Source organism: Paramisgurnus dabryanus, chromosome 16 (genome assembly GCF_030506205.2).
Source record: "Paramisgurnus dabryanus chromosome 16, PD_genome_1.1, whole genome shotgun sequence".
NCBI lineage: Eukaryota > Metazoa > Chordata > Actinopteri > Cypriniformes > Cobitidae > Paramisgurnus > Paramisgurnus dabryanus.
In genome coordinates, this window is record NC_133352.1 from 31,075,978 (window position 1) to 31,099,498 (window position 23,521).

A 23,521-nucleotide genomic window follows, 5' to 3' on the forward strand; every position below is an offset into this window, starting at 1 on the left:
TCCAGATCTCTGGCCACATCCGTACAGAAAGCCCAAAGCTCAGGATCGGCTAGCAGGGCTGGATCAGTCTCGGATGAAGCCGTACGTGTGATAAAGACGATGCTTGCCAAACGCTCGAGCTGATTGAAGACCCAAAATGATCTCTTATGCTCATCCACTCCACATGTGGGACTGTGACATATCCATTAGTCATAGCCTGAGAGAGAGAAACATGACTATAATAAAACCAAGGATTTTATAAGTTGCACTGAACTCTCAAAAGCACATTTCCCTGCTGAAAAATAAAGTTTAGTGGGGGTTGCTGCTTATAGCTGGTATTCCTTGGTTTTGCTGGTCTCCCAGCGTGGCCAAACTGTTTTTAGCTGGTCTGTGTCCAAACCCCGCTCTCAAACCAGCAAAACAGAACACACTAACCAGTTTGGCCAGACTGCGAGACCACCCGAGGCTGGTTTCAGTCGAGTTTTTTCAGCCGATGTGTGTTTCTTTTCTACGTTCTTTCATTGCACAGGAAACTCTGTGAACGTTCCCTCTCCATCTTTTCTCCTCCCGTGGCTTGAGTGACTTTCCGTATGTTTTGTTCAGTCTGTGTTTTCATTGGCTGGTGGATGGGCCCCGCCCGCACAGAGCCGTTAAACTCGGGCGCTCTTTAGTGCGAATCACACGAATGCTTAAACTTCAGCTCTGAGAAGCCCATCACAGCATTAGCTGGCTCCTGGGCGGAAGAGGGGGCGGGCCCAGGTGGCTGATGGGAAATCCAGAGGTCTGCTGTACTGATCAATGACAGAAGATTAATACTCGCTCCTTTTTTTCTCTCTCTCTTTTCCAGCCATGGCTCCAGACAAAAAAAATCAACTAAGGAGCCACTGGTTCATGTGAGGCAAAAAACAGGCACCAAAATACTTTAAGTGCCACATAAGAATGAACTTTTTTCATTTTTGTACGTGTACTTTTGATTATCGTCGTCTTTTCTCATGGCACATAAAAGTTATAGCATGCGAATTTTACAATTATAACGTGTAAATTTCCATAGTCGCCAGTGGCAAAGTCCTGAAACGGGTCGGGTACCCGCGGGCCCGCATAAAAGTGTCTAAAATGGGTGGATTGTGATCCCTAAAATGCCAATGATAGGCTACTTGAATGGGGCAAAACAAAGCGCACTTTAGCCTGTTTCATTAACCCATTCATGACGCTGCTGTGATGTTGAGAGAGGTACGAGATAAAAAATAAAGCACTTTAATTGTAATGATTTTAGCGTGTGTGATTTATGCGTGTGCGGGTCGGGTAACGGGCCAAATATTAACGGGTTTGGGCGGATGCGGATTTATTTTTCATATTAACACGGGTGACGGGTCGGATCTGGTGCTGAACTTTGCGGGTACGGGCGGGTCTCCAAAAATGGACCAGTGCAGGACTCTGGCCAGTGGCAATCTAGGCAAAAGTATCGAAATAAATTTTTTGTTGCAAATGTGACAATTTTAGGCAATTTTTTTTTTCTTTTTCAAAGAAAGACAAATAGAGGAAAACAAATTATAAAAAGATATAAAAAGACATGCTCCAAAACCGTACTGTTAAAGTATATGATTATAGTTTCATGGTACATCTCTGTAAGAGGAGTCTGCTAGGACAGTGGTTCCCAAACTTTTTCAGCGTGCGGCCCCCCTTCTGTACAGTGCATTTTTTCGTGGTAAAATGTAATATTTTAATTAAACAAAACATATACAATTATACCTAGTAGTAGTTTTTAGGTTTAATTACACAGAATTCATGATAAATGAATATATTTTATAAAATGTCATAAAACTGGGGTCCCCCTGGCACCATCTCCCCCCCCCCAGTTTGAAAACCACTGTGCTAGGATAGATAAACCAGTTATGAAAGGCTCTAATGTTTTTCTACTGAATAAGTCAATCGTCTTTGATGTTCTGTAGTATCTGTTCTTTACTGCGCCTGATCCATCTGTCTAAACTCATATTGTTTTCGGCTCGAACAGGGACGTCACCATCTGTCACCAGTGTTATTCATGTGCCACGTTAGATTTCTCCTCCTTCAGCTCGCCATGGTATCAGATGTTCAGCGCTTGTGGTACCAGGGGATATATTAGCTGAATTTATAGAGGAACCGTATATCCCCACAGTTCAAAGAATGTGTCCGGCTCTCAGAGGACACTGCCAGACAACTGCTGGAGCTGTCTCTCTCTCTATGGCTTAGTTCACACTGCAGGTCTTAATGCTTAGTTTGGATTTTTTGCAGAAATCAGATTTTTTTGCGCTGTTATGTTAACATTATCATTTAAATGCGACCTAAAGTGACCCGCATGGGCAGAAGACGACGTGACATCAGACGCAACACACTGTGTTTTGCAGAAATTACATTGATGCTGCACGTAAAAGTCAGATGAAATGCGTTCAAAATAGCCGTTCAGAATTGAAGTCTTGTTGCAATACATCAGATATGCATCCGATTTAGGACCACATATGAAAGTGGCCCGAGTCTGATTTGAAAATATTGTGCAGTTAAGAAAATTTGATATGGGTCACATTTGGGCAAAAATTTGTGCCACTTTCGCCTGCAGTGTGAACGTTGACTATGTCAAACTGTCTCTCTCTCTCACACACGTGATGATCATAGCAGCGTTTTTGTGTTTCTCCACCGGTGACGACTGTCAGCTGCAGACTGGAATCGGATCTCAGAAACTCAACACCAGTTTGGAAATTAAATACTTAGCACTCTCACTGATTGGTGCAACTGGAATCTGAAGTTCAGTGCTCTGAATGTCTGTATTTATCTGGAGGGACTATATGTAATGACACACATAATATATACTGTACCTGGAAAGCGTTTGGACACACTTTGAATTATTGTTTCTTATGATCAAAAAATGTTCGTTTTGAAGGGTGATGCTTAATGCTTTACATAAGTTTTCTTAAAAACTTGTGTCTGTGGTTTAATTTGTAGTTTTAGAAATGATGATTAAGTTTGGATGGGTGGGATGGAAAAGCAGCCAGAAGTTGAAAAGTTAGGAGGATCCATTAAAAATTATAGGAGGACCACAACTCATCCTAAGGATTAAAAGCTTGAACAATCAAACTTGATCTTAAATTATTTGCCAAACACTTGACTTGTGCTTGGCCCGTTTTTAACATGCTCTTATGCTTAAAACATGTAGATTCATGGGGCCTTTTAAAAAACATTTAATGTTATTTTAAATTATTTATTTTAAATTCAGTTATTCAAATTTATTTTCACAAATACCATTTTTTTCTGTTTTAATTCTTCTGAATTTTGTATTTTCACCTTTAATTTTCTTTAATAGGTAATTCCATTTTACTTAGCAAACAGCATGTTTGTTAAACTGAATTCATAAAATGTAATAATTTATATTTTCTAAAATAATCACATTAAACAAAACACATTAATTTTCATCAAAACATTGCATTTTTATTTTTTTGTCAAAGTGCTGCAAAACAAAACTTTAAATAAAAAATGAAAGAACATTTCTTTTGAGTTTAATTTTATTAATTTAATTATTATTTTTATTATTTTAAAAGTAGATTTTACTATACAAGAATTTTGTTGCAAAACGAACGTTTTTTTTTTTTTTTCAGAAATCTAGTTTTTTAGTTGTGCATTCTAATTAATATCAATTCAACTGCAATTGGTTTGTTTTGATTTAAACCTTCATAACTTAAAAATACAGCTAAGTAGCACCATAAAACAAAATAATAACATGATAACATCATAATAAACGTTTTTACAAAAATGTTAAAAAACGGATTTATCTCATTTTGCAACGAAACTCTTCATTTGAAGATCGCATTTCTCATTGAAACCATAAAATCCACGTGAACTTGAACTACTACTCTAAATATGAACTAAAACAGCACAAAACTGAGTTATCCATGTAAATTTTAATTGGTCTCTATGAGACGTTCGCTAATTATTCCACAGTATATGCAAACATTTCGTAAGGAAATTAAAACAGGTCGCACCACATATTTTTGAGGTTGCGCCAATTAAATTTCAGGAGCATATCCAACCAAAATGGTTGCAGTTTCGAGCCCTGTATGTCTTATGTAATTTGCTACAATAATACAACATAAATCCAAAATGTGCATATACCTGTATATGTATATTTTTTATTAACTTTAAAGCAAGAGAAGGTAATTTCTACGCATTTGAGAGAGCCACACCTGAAACCATGTGGTTTGTGTCCAGGGTCCGAATGCTTTGGTGACCTACGCCATCATTAGTGGAGCGGATGACAGCTTCCGCATCGATCCCGAATCCGGTGACCTGATTGCCACAAAGCGTCTGGACAGAGAGCGCCGCTCAAAGTATTCTCTGCTGGTTCGGGCAGATGACGGGCAACAGTCGTCTGACATGCGGGTCAACATCACCGTCAGTGATGTCAACGATCACATGCCGAAGTTTTCTCGCTCCGTGTACTCCTTCGATGTCCCAGAGGACATGGCTCCTGGTACGACCCCTTTGCCTATAAATGAAGTCAAACATCAAGTCAGAAGTCAGCAGATAATTTGTTTAGTATTAAAGAGAATAAACATTAAGTCATTGAGTCTTAATAACACTTAATTTTGGGCCTTGAAAGCAAAAACAAACTTTAAAAGTTAAATACAGTTTGAATGAGAAGAATATTTAACTATTGTTACCACACACTGCAATTAATGATGTGAATATTATTATTTTTTTGATTCAGGCTCTATCGTGGCAGCCATACTGGCCAGTGACTCCGATTCTGGGCTGAACGGTGAGGTCACATATTCCGTAGAGGAAGATGACGAAGACAGCACCTTCCTCCTGAACCCTGTAACCGGGGTGTTTAACATCACCCGTCCTCTGGACTATGAGTCTCAGCGGTTCTACATCCTGACGGTGCAGGCTCATGACGGTGGAGGGCTCTTCAGCTTCGTCCGAGTCTACTTTAATATTCTGGATGTCAACGACAATCCGCCTGCCTTCAACAGCTCCATGTACAGCACCTCTATTCTGGAAAGTTTGAACCCAGGAGCGGCCGTCCTTACCGTGAGCGCCAGAGATGCAGATGATGGTATGAGTCATCAGCCATTCATTATTTTTCTTTATACATTTACGGTTATGAATTTGGCAGGCACAGTGCATTCCAGCTATAATCTTTGTTTCGTGAGATCAAAGCCCTATGACCTTTGCTTTGCTAGCACAATGCTACACCAGTTGAACTACAGGAACATACCCTGAACACTGGCACATGTCTCACCCGATGTTGTTTAGAGGTGGAAATCAGACATCTCATCACAAAACGATATGATACTGTTTCTCTCAGCCAGCGATACAATTTTTAAAAGAAATCCGTGATACGATTACGATTAATTTCATGGATATATTGATACATTTTTTTTTATTAAGATAGCGTCTGGCAGCAGACACAAAGTTTTCTATGTCTGTCATTTCGCTGCTACCAATGCTTTGCTGTTTTATCGCTTTCTGATGCACAAGCTGTCAGTATTTTCAAGTAAAAAAAATGGACGCTTTGGCAGAAATGCATAGATGGACGTTATGTGAACATAATACATGTTCCATCGATGTATTATAAAGTCATGGGTTGGAACCCAGGGAACACAAGTAAAAAAAAATATTCCTTGTAATGCACTGTAACTGTGGGTTCACACCAGATGCGAGTTCAACGATTTGCGCGAGTAGATTACATACAAAGTCAATGCAAAGACACGGTCAGACGCTTCCTCGCGTGGGGTGATGCTAATGACGCGATATGGGCGGTGCGTTTGCCGCAAAAACACGCGCTATTCGCCTCAAAAGCGTCTTCACCCAAGTTGAAAATATTCAACTCGACCGAAAAATTTTAGTTAAATCCCACGAGTAATCTAGAGTGAGTAAGGCGATTGCCCCGCATTTGGTGTGTACGTAGCATAAGTCACTTTGGATAAAAGCAATTGGCAAATGCATAAATGTAAATGTAATGTTCAGTGTTGCAGATCTAAAAACAATATACATATGCATTAAAGTAGCTCTGGAGTCACCTAACATTGAGTCATCATCTATAATGAATGATGTGATTCTGGATCATGTCAGTCTCTATTCACAGATCAAAGATGTCAGTCGCATTTGACCTTAAAATCCACAGACACAGTGACATTTGTCATTACAGTGGCTATGTTTACATGCACAAAATTTTGTCAATCCGATTGCAGGTTACGTCAGTTTACATCGTTTACATGTACCCTAAACATTGCAATCTGATTAAAATGTTCGTTTACATTCTATATAATCCAATCCAAATGTCTGCACAAGCACACGGCCAAGGTTGCCAGATTCGAGAATCAAAACCAGCCCAGTGGACATTCAAAACTATCCCCAAAGCATCCCAATGACTTTTCACAGCCCAAATTCCCATAACTAACTAATTAAATTGTTTCATCTTTAACCTGCAGTAAAAAAAACAACTTCTGGAAACAGTTTAAAAGTTGCCCAAATCTGAACTCGCCAAAAAGCAGAGGACTTGGCAACGCCGCACTCACTCTTCAAGTTCACGCTTTATCTCTGGATAAATGTACAAAGTAAAAATTAAGTTGGAGAAAGTTGTTCCTAAGAAGTTTTCAGATATATTCAGTAAAACACTATTTATGAATTGTAATGATGATTTTCATTAGATTCTCATTTCTGTAACACAGTGACGTTTTTATGTAAACTGACATCCATTCAAGACAGTACAGTAGATGAATAAATACATTTATGGCTATCTGTGGTCATGAAAAATCTGGAATTATAAAGTCCTTTTAAAATGATGATTACCAGGCCTGGAAAAATGTCATAGAAATCTCCATGATCTAATGTAGTTTTGTTCCAAAGTATGTCAAAAATTGGAAATTTGTTTTCTGTGAGTAAAATCTATGTTCCAGTAATGGTCTGGAAGGGTAATGAACATTTAAAGACTTAAGGTAAAAAATTTATAAAGACATTTAAGGAAATATTTAGGCTCTTAAAAAATATACTTTTTTGTTTCTTTATTTTATTCTAATATTAAGTTAAGACATGTCCTCAGGGCTTAGGTTCAGTATAGCTTGTTTCTGAGTCGCTGGGTTAATCTCATGTCTAATGTGGTTATGGTGACCTAAATTCCTGCCTGTGGCCTTCCTTTCCTCCTCTGTGCGAGCTCGTCCCTGTATGTTCCTGCAGAGAACCCGCAATGCATTTCTATCGATATGAGACCAAGACATTGTTAGCATATCCTGACCTCTGACCCCTGTGGCAGAGGACATAGTTTTAGTTCTGAAGCCGGTTGAGATGTTTTGTAAACAGAGCGAGTGTGGGAAGGTGCCACAGCGTTCCACATGAGTAGCAGCGCGACCGGCAGTGTGGACGCTCAATTAGACCTCATTTACTGTGTGCTGATATTTCCTATCACACACTCACTGTACCATTATAGCTGATTCAGCACGACAGGAAAAGAAAGATTTCATGCCAAGCTAATGACCCAAATACACTCGTTATGTACAATATACACTACTTCTATATGTGCTGGATGCCCAGTTTGAATTTCTTCAGGACGGGGGCAGTCATGGCGTGTGCTTATACTCGATTGACACTATGATCGATGTCACGTCTGTTTCATAACCGTGTGATCCCATCCTATGTTAATATACTTGGATATAAGCTTGTCTTAGTTAAAGGACATCTACTTCACTGCAAGTCATAAACACACACCCGGAGCAGTGGTCAGTTATCATTGCAGGTCCCAGGGAACAATTGGGGGAAAGGCGCCTTGCTCAAGGGCACCTCAGTCGTTTCCTGTGGTCTTGGGAATCAAACTGGCGACCTTCGGGTTACAAGCCCGACTCTTTAACAACTATTCCACGACCGCCTCTAGCAGGTCACTCAGCCTTGTCAAGTGTCCATAACCTTTTAAATAATAATCAAAACCAACTTCACCACATTGGTATTGGGCTTTGTTTGCTATGTATCAGAATAATAACCATTTGTTATTTGATTATTTTTGTGTTTTTCAGGGCTGAATGCAGAGTTACATTATGCTATTGTGTCAGGCGACCCACAATCCCAGTTTTCCATAACTAACACAGGCGTCCTACAGACTACAAAGGTTTTGGATAGAGAGACGCAGTCTTTCTACAACCTGGTTATCACTGTCAACGACTTGGCTCCGCCTCCCATGACCCGCTTCACAAGTACCGCGCAAGTGTCAATCATACTCCTGGATGTCAACGACTGCCCACCAACCTTCATCTCTCAAAAGATGGCATATGTTCAGGAGAATACCCCCGTGGATACTGTGGTGTTTACTGCCCAGGCTACGGATGCTGACAGCGGGCCAAACAGCTATGTGGAATATTCCCTTAAAGGGATGTTTGGAAACAAGTTTAGCATTGGGAACATCAACGGGGAGGTGGTGTTGGTGGGAGAATTAGACCGTGAGGAGATGTCAAATTATACACTTACAGTCGTGGCCACGGATAAGGGAGAACCGCCTTTTTCCTCCACCATGGAGGTCACGATGATTGTGTTGGATGTGAACGATAACACGCCCAGCTTCTCCCAAAACATCTATGACATAGAGATCGAGGAGAACACGCTCACTGGAACCGATGTGCTCCAGGTTTTTGCCAGCGACGCGGATGAGGGAACCAATGGGCAGATTCGGTTTTCCATCGTCACTGGGAATGTGAATTCAGATTTCCGGATCGACTCTGTAACAGGAGTTATTTCAGTGGCGAAACTCCTTGATCGGGAAATGCAGCCATCGTATTCTCTGGTCGTTCAGGCTGCAGACCGTGGCAGCAGCCCCCGGACGGATCGATCTACGGTTAACGTAGTGCTTTTGGATGTAAACGATTGTGTGCCAACGTTCGAGCTGTCACCCTACTCCGTCACTGTTCAGGAAAACTTAGGGAACCTGCCCAGGAACATCTTACAGGCAAGTACACAAAACAGGTCAATTTTTTAACATTTTTGTCAAAACATGTTTATTATTATGTTATCATGTTATTATTTTGTTTTATGGTGCTACTTAGCTGTATTTTTTAAGTTATGAAGGTTTAAATAAAAACAAACCAACTGCAGTTGAATTGAAATTAATTGGAATGCACAACCAAAAAACGAGATTTCTGAACAATTAAAAAAACGGTGTTAACTCGTTTTGCAACGAAACTCTTCATATTTGTATAATAAATATTTATATTTATATATTATATAAATTATATGTAAATATACAAATGTATATACACATGCAAATATTTCTTAAATAAATACATGCATGTATGTGCACTTATATATACACATAATTATTATACACATTACACACACATTTAAAGGTGCAGTGTGTACATTTTTGCGACATCTAGTGGTGAGGTTACGAATTGCAACCAACGGCTCAGTCCACTGCTCACCCCTTGCTTTTGAAATGCATAGAGAAGCTACGTTAAGGGGATCGCACACCGGCCGCGCAGCGCCGTTCTAAATCAACTGAACACATTTTCTATGAGTATACGCACACCTGCGCCGCCAGGTGCCGCCTGTCCACGCCGCCCAGCTGTGACTCAGGAAGTTGCTCAAATCCCTGTCGCGCCACACACCGCCACTCACATAGTTTAACATTAAATAACATCATATTTGTCCCAAATCATTAATGATTAACATTGGCTGCTAACGTATATTTTGCATTTTGAAGTAGACGCTATCTGACGAAGCTCGCGCTATTTAATGTGCACTTCCGGTTTACAATACCTCCGAGTTCTCCTAGGCGCGACGCGGCACTGAGCTGCGCGGCCGGTGTGCGATCCCCTTTAGCCTCCACCGGACAAACATGTAATCGGAGACAACGTAGTAAAAAATTTTATCCATTAAGGGTTTCTGTAGAAACATGGTGGCACAAAATGGTGACTTCCATGTAAGGGGACCCTTGGTGTATGTAGATAAATACATCTCATTCTAAGGTAATAAAAACATAACGGTTCATTATGAAAGGTTTTCATTTAGCTTTGTATAATATTTAGCATTTTATGTCAAGAGATCCTTCTAAAAACTACACACTGCACCTTTAATATGTAAACAAAACCTTTTATTTTGTCGTGACTACTCGTTAGGCAGCTCTAATTATCATGTTAAAATTATACTAAAAGTAAATCAAATAACTAAAATGAAGTTCTCATACTTCTAGAAATAGTACGCACATAAAGAATCGATTCAGGTAATCAACATTGTTTTGTTAAATTGAAGATAACAGTTGCTCATTAATTTAAACCCAATCGATAATTTTGCTGCTTATAGACGGGTTTAGAGGATGCAGGTGTGATGTCGTGGAAACGCCTCAGAGGCCGAAAGATAAGTTTTACCCTATTTGTTTAAAGGGACCATTTAACATGTCCGCCCAAAAAAAAATCAATTCATACTCCACACTCCAAACAGACGGGGGCAGTATACCTCCAGAAAAGTGAGTTGGTCTATTTTAATTTAGCAGCTGCAAATTTAGCAGCATATATCAAGTTTGATTTACATTAGCAACTAAGTTATCATTAGTCAAAAAAAAAACATTCGGTCTCATTAAAATTGCAATGTTTTCCGCTACGTTTCGTGCGTCCATTTGGTGTTCATTATAATCGAAGACATTTCAAGCTTCTTAGCTAATGTTACATTTTAGCATCAGCTTGGTAGATAACGGGTGAAAACCGGATCGGATCCGTGGGTAGAGCTAACTATTAAACGCTAACAGCTAAGGATGCGCAATAATTTGCATGCGATAGTCATTGCGCTTCTCGTCAGTGAAGCCGGTTTCTTGATTAAAAGTGAATCGCCATCAGCTGCTTTCAGATGGAGCCATATTTACTGCACAAAGCCGTAGTTCATGTACAAGCTGAGCATAGGTTATCGCAATGCCTATTATAAGTGAACTTCTAGCGAAATACTAACAGCATCTTACTTACCAACGAAAATAAATGTTGTCATTTCGGAGTCGAACCTCATTTCTTTCATGTCCATTAGTGGTCTCCAGCGATGAAAAGCAGTGCCAGTATTTACTCTGGTTCGGTTACTTTATTTATCATATTTTATTTGTGATTCCGAGCGCGCTGTTCCCTGCAGCAAATGTTTGTGGTAGTGGTAAATGTCTCTTGCTTTAGCCATTCTTCCGCTCTCTTCCCTGAAATGAAATACGTCCGAAACCCCTATTGCAAGGCAGGAAGGCATCAAGGCATGTCCGAATCCATGGCTGTCCGAATTGCATTTCTCTGAGCTGCCTTCATGAATCTTAAGCCAACAAGTCAGCTGCCTTAGTTTTCGGACGCAGCGGTAGTAGTAGAGGGCTGTACTCCCACACATGCGACTTATTCGTGTATTGCAGTTTGGCTGGCGGTTATGTGCGTGGCCCGCAAACCGCCTCCCATGGTCGAAACTGGTATTACAACACCAGTCGGGCTGTAGCTAGTAATTTAGCATGCTAATTCAGATTGATATTTCTGCAGCACTATACCTTGTCATATTTTTAATGACATCTTTGCCCTTATTTATTCTCATTCTTTTGATGCGTGTAGCTAATTTTTTAAAATCTTTTACCTCAATTATTACAAATGGCACCTTTAATGGTCTGACTAGTGGCTAAACTAAAATCTGGAACTTGTATACATATAGTACACATTTTACAAGGTAAAGATCAGTTTAGTTTTTGATACGCTTTAGCTATTATTTGAGCTATCTACTTGTTTATTTAGCTTGTTATCAGAAATAAACTACTCTTAAAGGACTCTAAAGGATTCTTTGCGTATTTTTCCAGAAGTTACGCTTGTTTCACGAAAGCCGTTTGTTTATGTTTTTACTGCTGAAACGTCTATAGTGCTGGTGCGAATTGATGCCTTTTGCGTATCAAGTGATCAAGTCCAATATTAAATGTGTTTTCAATTTGTGACACCACAGAAAAATGTGTTATTAACCACCCAGCCAAATTTTAATGAATAAAATAAGTTATCAAAATCTTGGAAAAACAGGCAGGATTCTCTACTCTCAAGGCCCGGAGCGTGTCAGTTGTTGGCGCTAAAACCACACCCACTCACTGGAAAGCTGCCATCTCTCTTAACTTTCAAATACCGCTACAACCTGAAAGGATGCTCGAGATTGTGTTAGGGGAGGGGCCATACTCTGTGTTTTAGCCCTGCCCAAAAACTCCTGAACACATAATTTTCAATATTTCCTTTTTATTGTTCTACATGTTGCTAAGCCATCTTAAAATGTTGTCTGCAAGAGTGTTAAATGTTGCATGTTTAAGTTATTTGTAGTTTTTTAAAAGGTTTATGTTGTGTTTGGCAGGTTGTTGCCCGTGATGATGACTTGGGTACTAACGGTCAGATCAGCTACACTCTGAGTGGTGATAGTGATACGGCATTCAGCCTCACCTCCAACGGTCAACTGAGTCTGATCCAAACGCTGGACCGTGAGACACAGGACAAATACACGCTCATCATCACAGCTCATGACTCAGGTAAGAACAGCTGGATCACGCCTCCAGACCTCCAGATACAGCTAATGAATTTTTTCATTATATTTATCACTGCTCTTTTCTAAATGTCAGATCTAATGCATTGAATTAGTGTCACCATCTCATTATACCCCCCAAAAAAACAAAAATATTTGAAAGATTTTCTTTTTGTTGTACTATGGTAAAGTGTGTGACGTGTAACGCGTGTTGTTGGAAAGTGTTTTTCTCTTTGGTTACTGGTTATTCAATCACATGTCACATGACCTCCTATAATGACAGGGATTGGCATTGGACATAAGCAGGAACTTTGGCAAGTTATATATGGGAAGAGAAAATGTCTGACTTAAGCTCAAAGAGAAGTCGTAGTATGTTTCAGTTCACTGTGGCTTTTCTTTCACGGCTATATACTCTTAGTCAACATGAAGTCACAATCATTTCTGTGTTTTAAAATGTGCGCTGCCTGATATTACCTCCATTAGTTTGTGGTTTTGTGATAGGACATAAGAACTGCTCTTTTCCAGTTTGTTTCCTGGCTGTGGACTTTTATGTGTTCTGGAATAATTACTTGAATTTAAGACAGAGGCATAAACGTTTATCATAAAAGATGATTAACGTTGCAAATGTTTATTTGTCTATCTCTGTTTGCATTGCTCTCTACTAGAAAACTTCAGACATTTTCAACTCTATAGGAATAAGTATATGTATAAATGGCTTTTGTGCCCTAATAGTCAAATATGGAAGAAACCTGCAGTCTAAAAAAAAAATTGACCAAGAATACTGAATGACTTTCCCATTCTTCCATTTCCAGTAGATTTGTAATTTAGGTCACATTTTCTTCCACAAACCTCCTGACACGTTCACCAGACTGACTCCTATCTCTCTCACTCACTCTTTCTTTCTCTCTCTCGGGACAGGTAGAGGAAGTCATTATTTCTGATAATAGATGTAAGAAACTGATGTTGGGAACTTGTAGGCTTTTTGTAAAGAGAGTTTGTGTTAAGGATTTTAGCATATTCCAAACTTCATTATATTAGTATATAATATTACTTTTCCTGAAATCAATTTATTACGTAATTCAAGGTTTCCTGCACCAAAACAATGGTAATGTAGTTTTTATTGACTATTTATTGACTATACAGTACACTTTTTTTTTTTACTTTCACCATTTGCATGCAAATGCATCAGACAAAAAACACAAGATATTTTGCTGCGTACCAAAGTCCAATCTGGTGAACTCTGACCTGCGAATTCATATCTTGTGGAGATATGCGAGCTGTAGAAAACTGGTACTTTACAGCATGACCTTTCTACTCAAAAGCAAAAATGGACAAAGCCAAAAAACTTATACTAACAAAGAGGTTCCCGCCCATATTTGCAGTAACGTTTGAATCATATTCGCATGCTCAAAGTCTAGAAAACATCTTTTCTTCATATAAATTCTTAAAGGAACGTTTTCAATTAATAACTTAAGTTCTATCCATCAAAACATTTGTGACAATATGTTAATTAACAAATTAAATAAAAGTTTTACGGTAATCATTTTCTGGTCACAAACTGAGCTTAACATTGGCATTGAATCCGTGGCATTCAGATCCTCTGGAATCCTCCGCTGTATTTCTCACTTTCCTAACCTTTGACCTCACACTTTTTCTTTGTCTCTGGAATTCTCCCCAATATCTTTCCATATCATTTCTCTCTCTGGCAGCTGGTTGGTGCTGTGAGGGAGGGAGGGAAAGATTTTGGCAGGCTGCAGTCATTATTTGGAAATGTGTGTTTTTCCTGCGGAGTGTGGCGGAGGAGCCAGCAGTAAAAGGTGCTTTACGAGAGAGAGAGAGAGAGAGAGAGCGCGAGCAAGAGAAAATATTGAGGGCCTGTTCTGCGCTCTGTGGAAAGATGTTGGCAGCATTTCTGAGGAAAAACATGGAGTGCTTGGCAGACGAATGAAGAGAGAGGGAGAAAGAAAAGAATTACAAATGAGACCTTTAATATTTCAATTATATCTTCTAGAAATCCCTGAGATTCAGTGGAGAGCAAATTGAGACAAACTGCAGGCACTGGTGAATCGTCTGATGAATAAACAACTGAATTGCAAACTGCTCACAAACTATACTCAGAAATCTCAATTTTAACTTTAGCCCCCCCCCCAAAAAAAATTTCTCAGCCCCCCTAAAAACTTTTCTATGTTATAGCTCCATAAACTCTATAGAAATTTGTGAACGCTTCAGTCCCCTTTAAATTATATTTGAAAACGGCAGCAGGGCAGACTTCGGGCTCTTTTCCCTCTGCAACTTTCAGCACGTTCAGCCCATCTATGCAATTCAGTGGAATACTCCAATAAGGAGTTAGAGGGGTGTTCAGGGTGTCCAAATATAATGCGCTACTTTCACTCCCTCAAAAAAAAAAATTCCTGTTAATTGACATGTTTATTTCGACGTGCTGCAGCACAGCACATTGTTAAAAACATTGTAACATTGAAAAAATGTACGTACGTTGGAAATTTTACATAATGATTTCAACGTAGGGTGGAAGAGGGGGCATAGTATTTGTCTTTCTGTGGACTGAATAAAGTCTACGCTTAAAGATTGAACTTTCTTTTCTTTTACAACAAAACTCGATGCCATATTTTTATTCTTGAAGTGATCTTTTTATTGTGTTGATGAGATTAACTGCGTTGGACTGGACTGCTGCCTTGAACTTGAAAATGCATTGTTTGCGCGGCACGACGCTTCCTACCCAACAATAGCACGTGCGCACAGAGCAAAAAGAGTTTATGTTTGTGTCTTTCGGGTTTACGGACAAACACACATTAACATATCTCAAAATAGATGTCTTAGTGAGTATCATAGTAAACAATTGATTATCTTAAACATTTTACTGCATTCGGTCTTATAGGCCTACCTGTTGAAGTCTCTTTCATTTAAGGTAAAGGGATAGTTCACCCAAAAATTAAAATAATGTTATTAATGACTCACCCTCATGTTGTTCCAAACTCATTAGACCTGTCCAGAACGGTAATAAAACATCATCAAAGTAGTCCATGTGACATCAGTGGGTCAGTTAGAATGTGCTGAAGCATCGAAAATACATTTTGGTCCAAAAATAACAAAAAATACTACTTTAATCAGCATTGTCTTCTCTTCCACGTCTGTTGTGAAGCATGTGTGCATTTTTTATGACTCAACTTGTATACTTAAATGTTATGATTTCATGAATTCAATATTTGGCTTGATTACTACATCTGGTGGAAATTTTGTGTCAATAGCCCACTTTGAAATCTCTTTTCTGATAAAAATGCTGATGTGCTATATATATAGTATTTATTTATTCTATTATACTCTCATTGGGTGGCTGAGCCCCCCTAAAATGAAAATTAGGGGTGTACCGATAACTATTCTGAATTGCACAGACGATGTTATTCACAGCTATTTTATGTACTATGGCTTTTGATCAGTAAGTCCTTATCGATCTGAAATCTCTGTTAGTTTGAGTCGTTTATCACATGCATTTGAAAAAGCAACACTCGTCAAATATAATCATTATGCATATTCTTTATTATCATGAAAATACCTGTAAAGGTTTGAAGAACAGCAATATAAATATCCTTATGCAATTTCCTGGAGCTGCGTGTGAATGGTTCTTCGTCTACAGCGCATATTGAGTTTCTGCACAAGAGCGCCCTCTGGCTCTTGGATGTAGCGTCATTTCACCGTAATTCATTGAGATGCATGGCAAGCATCATCGGCTTAGCAAAATCCCAGAATCGCCCCTGATTCAGTCATATTCTTATTGGACTATACTCTTTCTTTTTATTGTTTTTATGTCTCCTAAGGAGAAACAACTAAGGAAAAAGTCCATGAAGCCTTCTGAGTTAGAAAACATTTCCTTCTCTTGATAGTTGTCTTTGACAGATGTATTTTATAGTTTGTGTATACTTGAGACCTTACAAAAATTTTTAATTTACATTTTTTTGTAGTTTAACTATGGTTAAAATCAAGAAACTAGGCCTCCACGATGATACAAGCAGGACTGACATGGCTGTGTTTTGCTTTTCCGTGTTGTAAATTGTGATATGAAAAATACTGGATGTCTTCACCAGATGACATGAAAAGCTCTGCTTGGGAGGATTTAACTTCTGCTTTGCATTTCACAGATTTTTTTTAAAGAGAATTCTGTGATTACTTTCTGTCATTTGAAACCATTTTCGTATAGTGTATCACTAGCAAACCCATCTGAACTAATTTTCCTTTTAAAATAAATGTTCTGTGATGTAACTCTTGCAGATGAGCACATTGCTGTGTCGATGTTGAAACTATATATTATGTAGGCCTTCAAGAAACCATAGTTACTCTATTATTTGCCAATAGTAATACCCCCAAAACCCCATGGTTCATTTTCGTAAGGGAGATTAACAGAACAGGAAGGTAAGATCATTACTAAAAGCATCACCCCACTTATTCTGCTGTCTAACCACCGATTTAAAACACAAACATGTGCGCATGAAGGACCTGGAGCAGTTTATCAAGTGCATGTAGAGATTACAGAAATAAAATCCAGCAAATGAGATATGAGAGAGAAGGTAAAAATACTCCAGCACATTGTTCTGAGAGGCATTAGAGGTCTACAGAAGTTCATCTGAGGATATTTTCTCTGGCTACGTTCAGCGTTTGCTGGCGGACGACCGGCTCTACGCTGAGCGAAAGATTCACTGCAGTAAAACCTGAACAAAGACAGGCTCCTGGTTTAACTGTACACTGCAAAAATGCCTTCATCAGTTGATTTCTATTTTTTTCAAAGACATAGAAACCTATTAAATAGGTTGTTTGCTATGTACCTGATCATTTATGGAAGGGATTTTACGTTGCGGGGCTAAAATGTCCCCGAACTTCTCATCCGAGGAAGAAAAGACGCTGTGTGCATAGCACACAAATGAACTCATTAGATGTGCTGATGGACGGGTTCGAATTCTGCTTCTGGAAGTGTTTAAAGGCGGATTCGGTGCCAGAAAACAGAAAAGCCTTGAGTCTTTAAACGGACCCACAGTCATTAACATTCTTTATCTTCTAAGCGCTGAAAAGTTACAGGGCAAACAGAGCTGCTATAAGTCCCCTGTGTGTGTGTCTATAGGCTGGATCTGAGGGATTTGTGTCTCTTTAATAAATCTGAAAAAACACTTTTAAAGCCGAGCGCTCACAAACCTCTTCCGTCCGTTCCCATTCTCACATTCTCTGTGAACCGTATAAAACCCTTGGTACATCCAGATTATTTAGTAGGAGACAAACAGTGAGTCGCTGGAGCTATATAACGAATGTGTATGATGAGGGTCCGATCATGTGATCGTGGAAGAATTTGATGAGAAATTTTTCAGGTGTTTTTAAGATCTCTTTTGTGGGTTTGCTGAGGTCTTTATATCAAGAGAAGTAGACCTCAGTCAGCACACATCTCTATTTGCTTTCCTATTCAATTTACTTCTAAATCAAAGATTTGCGCAAACTTTAGCGCTATTTGCTAAATGTCGACATAAAAAAAACTATTGTGAAATGAAGGCTTTTTCATTAACCGATGTTATGCGATGTGACCCATGTCACTGTGCAGACCGACATGTGATTGACGTCAAAATATCACAAAAACGACTTGAAAGAATAGACGTTTCAGCAGTAACAACTAGGGCTGGACCAGAATATTCGTTCCGTGGGTTGACATTCGATTTTCAGTTTTGAGATTCGAATATATATATAAATATTTTACAGCGTTAATGCAGAGCTTTTGCCAAGAAGGAAGTGCGCTTCACGCTCCCGCTCAATAGGTGGCGCAGAGAGACCAACATCCATAGCCAACAGCCACCAAACGCCACCAGTGGAAGAGATCGCCTCGAACGTAAAGCGCGCTTCCTGCTTTGGCATTCACGCTAATAGTGTTGTAAATAACGTTCCGTTTCTTGCAAAAACTGATTGATTTGCTTCACAAGACGTCAATATGTCACATGGAGTTATGTGGGATTACTTTTGTATTGGATATATATGCTTTAGCTCTTAAAGTGTGCGGATCGGTTGACTTGCATAACGGAGCACTGGGGTTTCTGCAAAATATCTTCTTTATTGTTCTACTTATGAAAAAAACATATTGGATGGTGTAAGTGTTATAAATACACTTGATTTTGAAAGTATGCTACCGTTTTATTACAGTTTGTTGAACTTCGTTCATTTATTTTCGTTGTTTTATTTAAATAGCCTACCCTTTACGATGTCAGTAATTACTGTTAATTTCTGATACAGGAATGTTTGTTTGTTAGAAAAATGTTAGGCTACCTTATTAAAAGTAATGCTCTTGTGTTTTGTTTCACTAATGCTGTTCTCGCAGGACGCGTGACAGGCACGCCGCTTCCGGCTTGCGCTGTTCTGTAGTATTTTTTAAGTTTATTAATTCTAAACGTGTCACATGTCCATATTGCACGAAAAAAGGCACTACACTGCCTTGGGTCTGCAGCAACACATCCGCCACATAATAAAACTGTAAACAGCCAGACACACACGCATACACACACAGAGAGAGATTCCTGCCTTTATTAAAGAGAAAAATATGTTCAGCCCCTCCTTCCGAAGCTTCAAATATTCGATTTGATTTCTACTAGAGCTTCGAAACTCAAAAAATGGTATTCGGAACAGCCCTAGTAACAACATAAACAAGCGGCTGTCATGGTCCACACGTAACTTCCGGTAAACTCCGCTAAGAATAAATAACAACAAAGTTCTTTAAAGGTGCTCTAAGCGAATTGAAGCGTTTTAGACCATAAAACATTTTTTGTTACATACCGGAAACATCTCCTCACTATCTGCTTGCTGCCTGTCCGCTGATCAAACTGTAAAAAAACGCGATCTCTGTAGACAGCCCAGGCTTCACAAACGGCAATATCAACAAATGGCCAAACCTAGCAGCATAAAACAAAACAAAGTATTCCAGCCAATAAACGACAAGAAGGATTTGGGGGTGGGGGTTGGGCGCGTTCATGAAAGCACGAAAGGGAGGGGGAGGGGGAGGAGTTAGCTACGCTCTGTCTGTTTGAAAACAGTTCAAACATCAACAGGAAGTGACGTCGCACATTATTCGCTTAGAGCGCCTTTAAACGTAGTTTATTTATATAACAAGCAAAAAACAACACATAGATTACCTAGGTAACCAAAACATTTGTTATTTTCGACGAGGCATTTGTTCAAGAGATCAGTTAAGCAACTAGTCAGACCATAAAAAAAACGAAATCGGAAGTAAAGTTCGGATCCAGACTTGTATCGCGTCAGCGCTCGTCCGTCTGATGAAACCGTCTATATAGAGCAGTCAACTCCCGAATTGTTTTTGTGGTATTTTAAAGAATATTTAAAGAATAATCATGTGATCATCAGGTCACCTGTAAATGCGAAAAAAAAAAAAACGTGCACTGTTTTGCCCTATACTCTTTTTTTTTATTGCCACGTCACCCGAGCAAATTTTTTTTGCGATATTTGGGAGGTTATGCAGAATTTTAATTTGACACATTTTCAATTCGCCATTTCAATTCGTGCAATTTGAAAGGTAATGGAAGTGCAGCTAATGTCTGGGAGAAAGAATTAAGAAGAAAGAACTCTGTTACGGAGGTCATAGTTTCTCTGTTTTAATCTCTGCATTAGGTGTCACTCATGTCTGGTGGGAGTCTTTACTCAGATGTAATTCTCACATCCAACCGCTTGATGAAATGCAAATTTACTGGAGAGATACACTGTGCACATGTTTCCTAAGCAAAATTAAAAGCAGTAAAGCTGGACATTTGAAGTGTCAGAGAGAGCCGAGTGTGTTTGATGTCTTTCTGTATTCAGAGCTCTTTAAGATATACTGGAGGTGCAGTAACAGGGCAACAGATCGGCTCACACAAACATCTTCGCTTTCGGTGTTAACTGGAGTTTAATTGACTCTTTAAAGAACTCTCTCTCACTCTCTCTCTCTCATTTAGATGCAACAAGTTAAATGTGTGTGTGTTTAACTGCCTCTACACACACCCAAGAGTCCCCATAAATACTCGTTTCCATAATTTATGGGGACTCTTCATAGACACAATGGCTTTTATACTGTACATCTGTATCTTCTTCCTGTAATCCAACCTCTAAACCAGGGCTCCAGACTGCGAACAGTTTTTTTAGACAGCATGAGCATTTTTTTACACGAAGTACACGAATATGGGACCTGCAAATTTGGAATTTCTTCTAGTTGTTATTTCATGTTGAAAGACGAGTAAATTGTGAGCCCACAAGTGTGCTATGGTGGATTTATGCATGGGCGACATGGAAAGCTGCCCAGTGATGAATTTTGTGTGGGGAACCTGCAACAAAAAACAGAACGGGCGACCAGGTTTAACCACTATTTTGCACGACACTTCAATCGTTTAATGTCACCATGCGCTCAGTTACTCTACTGATGGGTCTGGGCAGCCTCGCGTGAAGTCGAACACGCAGGGTTATTAGACATTGCAGAGATATGCACTGTCTACGCTGAGCATAGCTGCGCCTGGTTGTAGTTTCAGAAGGTGCAACAGGCGTAAATATTTTTCACAAAGCCAGACGTTGCTAAGCCTGACATAAACTTTTTTACATCCAGCTGGTGCAACCGGCCCCAGGTGCCCAGATCCGGAAAACTGGGTAGAAGATGAGAAACGTGTAAAGGATAAAAGTATGCATATAGCCATGCCACTCATCTGATTACAATATGCTAACTGGATAACACTGGATATAGCTTATTGTATATATAGTTTAATGAAATAATGTTACCAGCAACAAATTTATTATAACCTAACTAATAGTGATCAGCATAGGGATTCTCTTTGGCTAATCTAAAAGACATCTAGATTTTGCTGATATTGTTGTATGATTCTTTGGTTCATAACTTCCTATTCTAAAAGTTTGAACAGTTGTGCATGATAATGACGTGTGCGACAAATGCATTTAGGGGCGGTTTCCCGGACATGGATTAGACTAGTTTAAAGTACATCAGTGTCCTTTGTTTTGCCTGAAAATGCACAGAAGTAGGGATGTCCTGATCCGATTTTCTGGATTGGTATCGGGGCCAACCTGGGCTTTTTGGCTGGATCGGATATCGAATTTATTAAAAGGACAAAGTATTATAAAAGCACCATAAATGTTTTATGCACTATATTTAAAGTCTTTTAATACACTCAATAGCTTCATGTAAAGGAACAAATGCACATTTAAAGATATTTAAGATCACAGAAACACTTTAAATTACTCGCAAACTGAGTTAATCCACCAATGAAGCGGATAGATGCAACACGTTATTCACAGACACACGCACACACAAGATAATTGTAGGCTAATTTAAAGATCCCAGTAAGCCGTTGGATGGATGCAATTCACTTTGTGCCGAGCACATGATGCATTTATTCTCTTTGTGTTTAAAGGACAAGTTCGGTATTTTAGACTTAAAGCCCTGTTTTCAGATTGTTTATGGTCAAATAGAATGGTTTTGACTGAAATTTCGACATTTTCGGCTGCCCTGAGAATTTTCGCGTGTTTGTGTTTCAGCTCAGACCTCTACAATGGGTTTATAGGTGCACTGGAACAATCCTTCCTAAAATGCATTAAACTTTCGTTTACAAAGACGTGAAACTCACCGAGTGGTCAGGGGTGTTCACTGATATGCTCACACAAAAATCGCTGCAAAAGATGCTTTCCAACAGCTGTTTTAGCATTCGTTGTTAACTTGTGGACCTATTTCCCCAAACGCCTCACACCCGTACATTCTTCCGCTTAGAGCTTGAATAATAAACACTCCAGCCCAGGTGGTGGCGCTAATCTGCCTTTGCCAATTGCAAGAATAGAAACAAAGTTCCCGGCGCGGAGTAATACCGTACCTCACAGGACGTCTAATACAGTCAATGGAGTTGGTAAAAACTACGATAAAACCTGTTGGAATGCGTCTTTTGGAGCGATTTTTGTGTGAGCATACCAGTGAACACCCCTGACCACTCGGTGAGTTTCACGTCTTTGTAAACGAAAGTTTAATGCATTTTAGGAAGGATTGTTCCAGTGCACCTATAAACCCATTGTAGAGGTCTGAGCTGAAACACAAACACGCGAAAATTCTCAGGGCAGCCGAAAATGTCGAAATTTCAGTCAAAACCATTCTATTTGACCATAAACAATCTGAAAACAGGGCTTTAAGTCTAAAATACCGAACTTGTCCTTTAACAGTTATAAACTTTCCATTGCTCAAGTGCATCAATTCTGCACCCAGAAAGCCCATGATCAACGTAGCGTTTATATGACTTAGGCGCTTCAATTCTGCACCCGGAATGTGCATAAAAAGTCCGGTCAAGCACATAATTCCCAAATAACCATCTGCACACTAAAACTTTAGTTTTACGCAATTAAGGAAAAAATATTTCGCATACTTAATTGATCAAACGTACGTATTATATGTTCTTCTAAACAATGTCATGATTTATATTTACTAATGTTTCCTGTAACTTGTCAATCATTTTAAATTATTGATTTTTACATTTAAAATTATACTAGATGTAACAGAAAGCACTATACGCATTTAATTACAGTAGTATCGGACAGATATCGGCTGATATTCGGAATTCTGGTATTGGGACATCCCTACACAGAAGTAATGTTTAGATAAGGCATGTTTGTTAAAACTAGTAATATTTCCTAATTAAACTAAGGCCTAGTCCTGACTTAATCTAATCCCTTTACGGGAAACCACCCCATAGAGTTAAGCTTATATACTATCAAAGTATTTGTTAGTAATATTGCAAGAGAAAACTTTAGTTTGAAGCCCTGATAAACGCCACATAAAACTTTTTCAGCATTTTTACATTTTCAAATAAACATAATTTAGGTTTATTTATTAGCAGTTGTCCTCATGGGGACCAAAAGTCTCCAAAATGTCATAAATTATTCCTACCTTTTGTGAAGACATTTAGGGATTAGCGGGTACACACACACACAGCAGGTCAGTAGTAATGTTGGCTCATAAGCTGCTTTA

The 23,521-nt window shown here is 39.1% G+C and overlaps 1 protein-coding gene across 1 annotated transcript in view; it reads left to right on the top strand.

Moving 5' to 3' along the window:
• Nucleotides 1-23,521, top strand: part of fat4 (FAT atypical cadherin 4) — a 112,398-nt gene that overhangs the window by 50,594 nt on the left and 38,283 nt on the right. The window contains exons 3-6 of the mRNA XM_065275209.2: nt 4,216-4,477; nt 4,715-5,065; nt 8,019-8,941; nt 12,322-12,493. Of these exons, the coding sequence (XP_065131281.1) occupies nt 4,216-4,477; nt 4,715-5,065; nt 8,019-8,941; nt 12,322-12,493 (1,708 nt within the window). The remainder of the gene's footprint in view (nt 1-4,215; nt 4,478-4,714; nt 5,066-8,018; nt 8,942-12,321; nt 12,494-23,521) is intronic.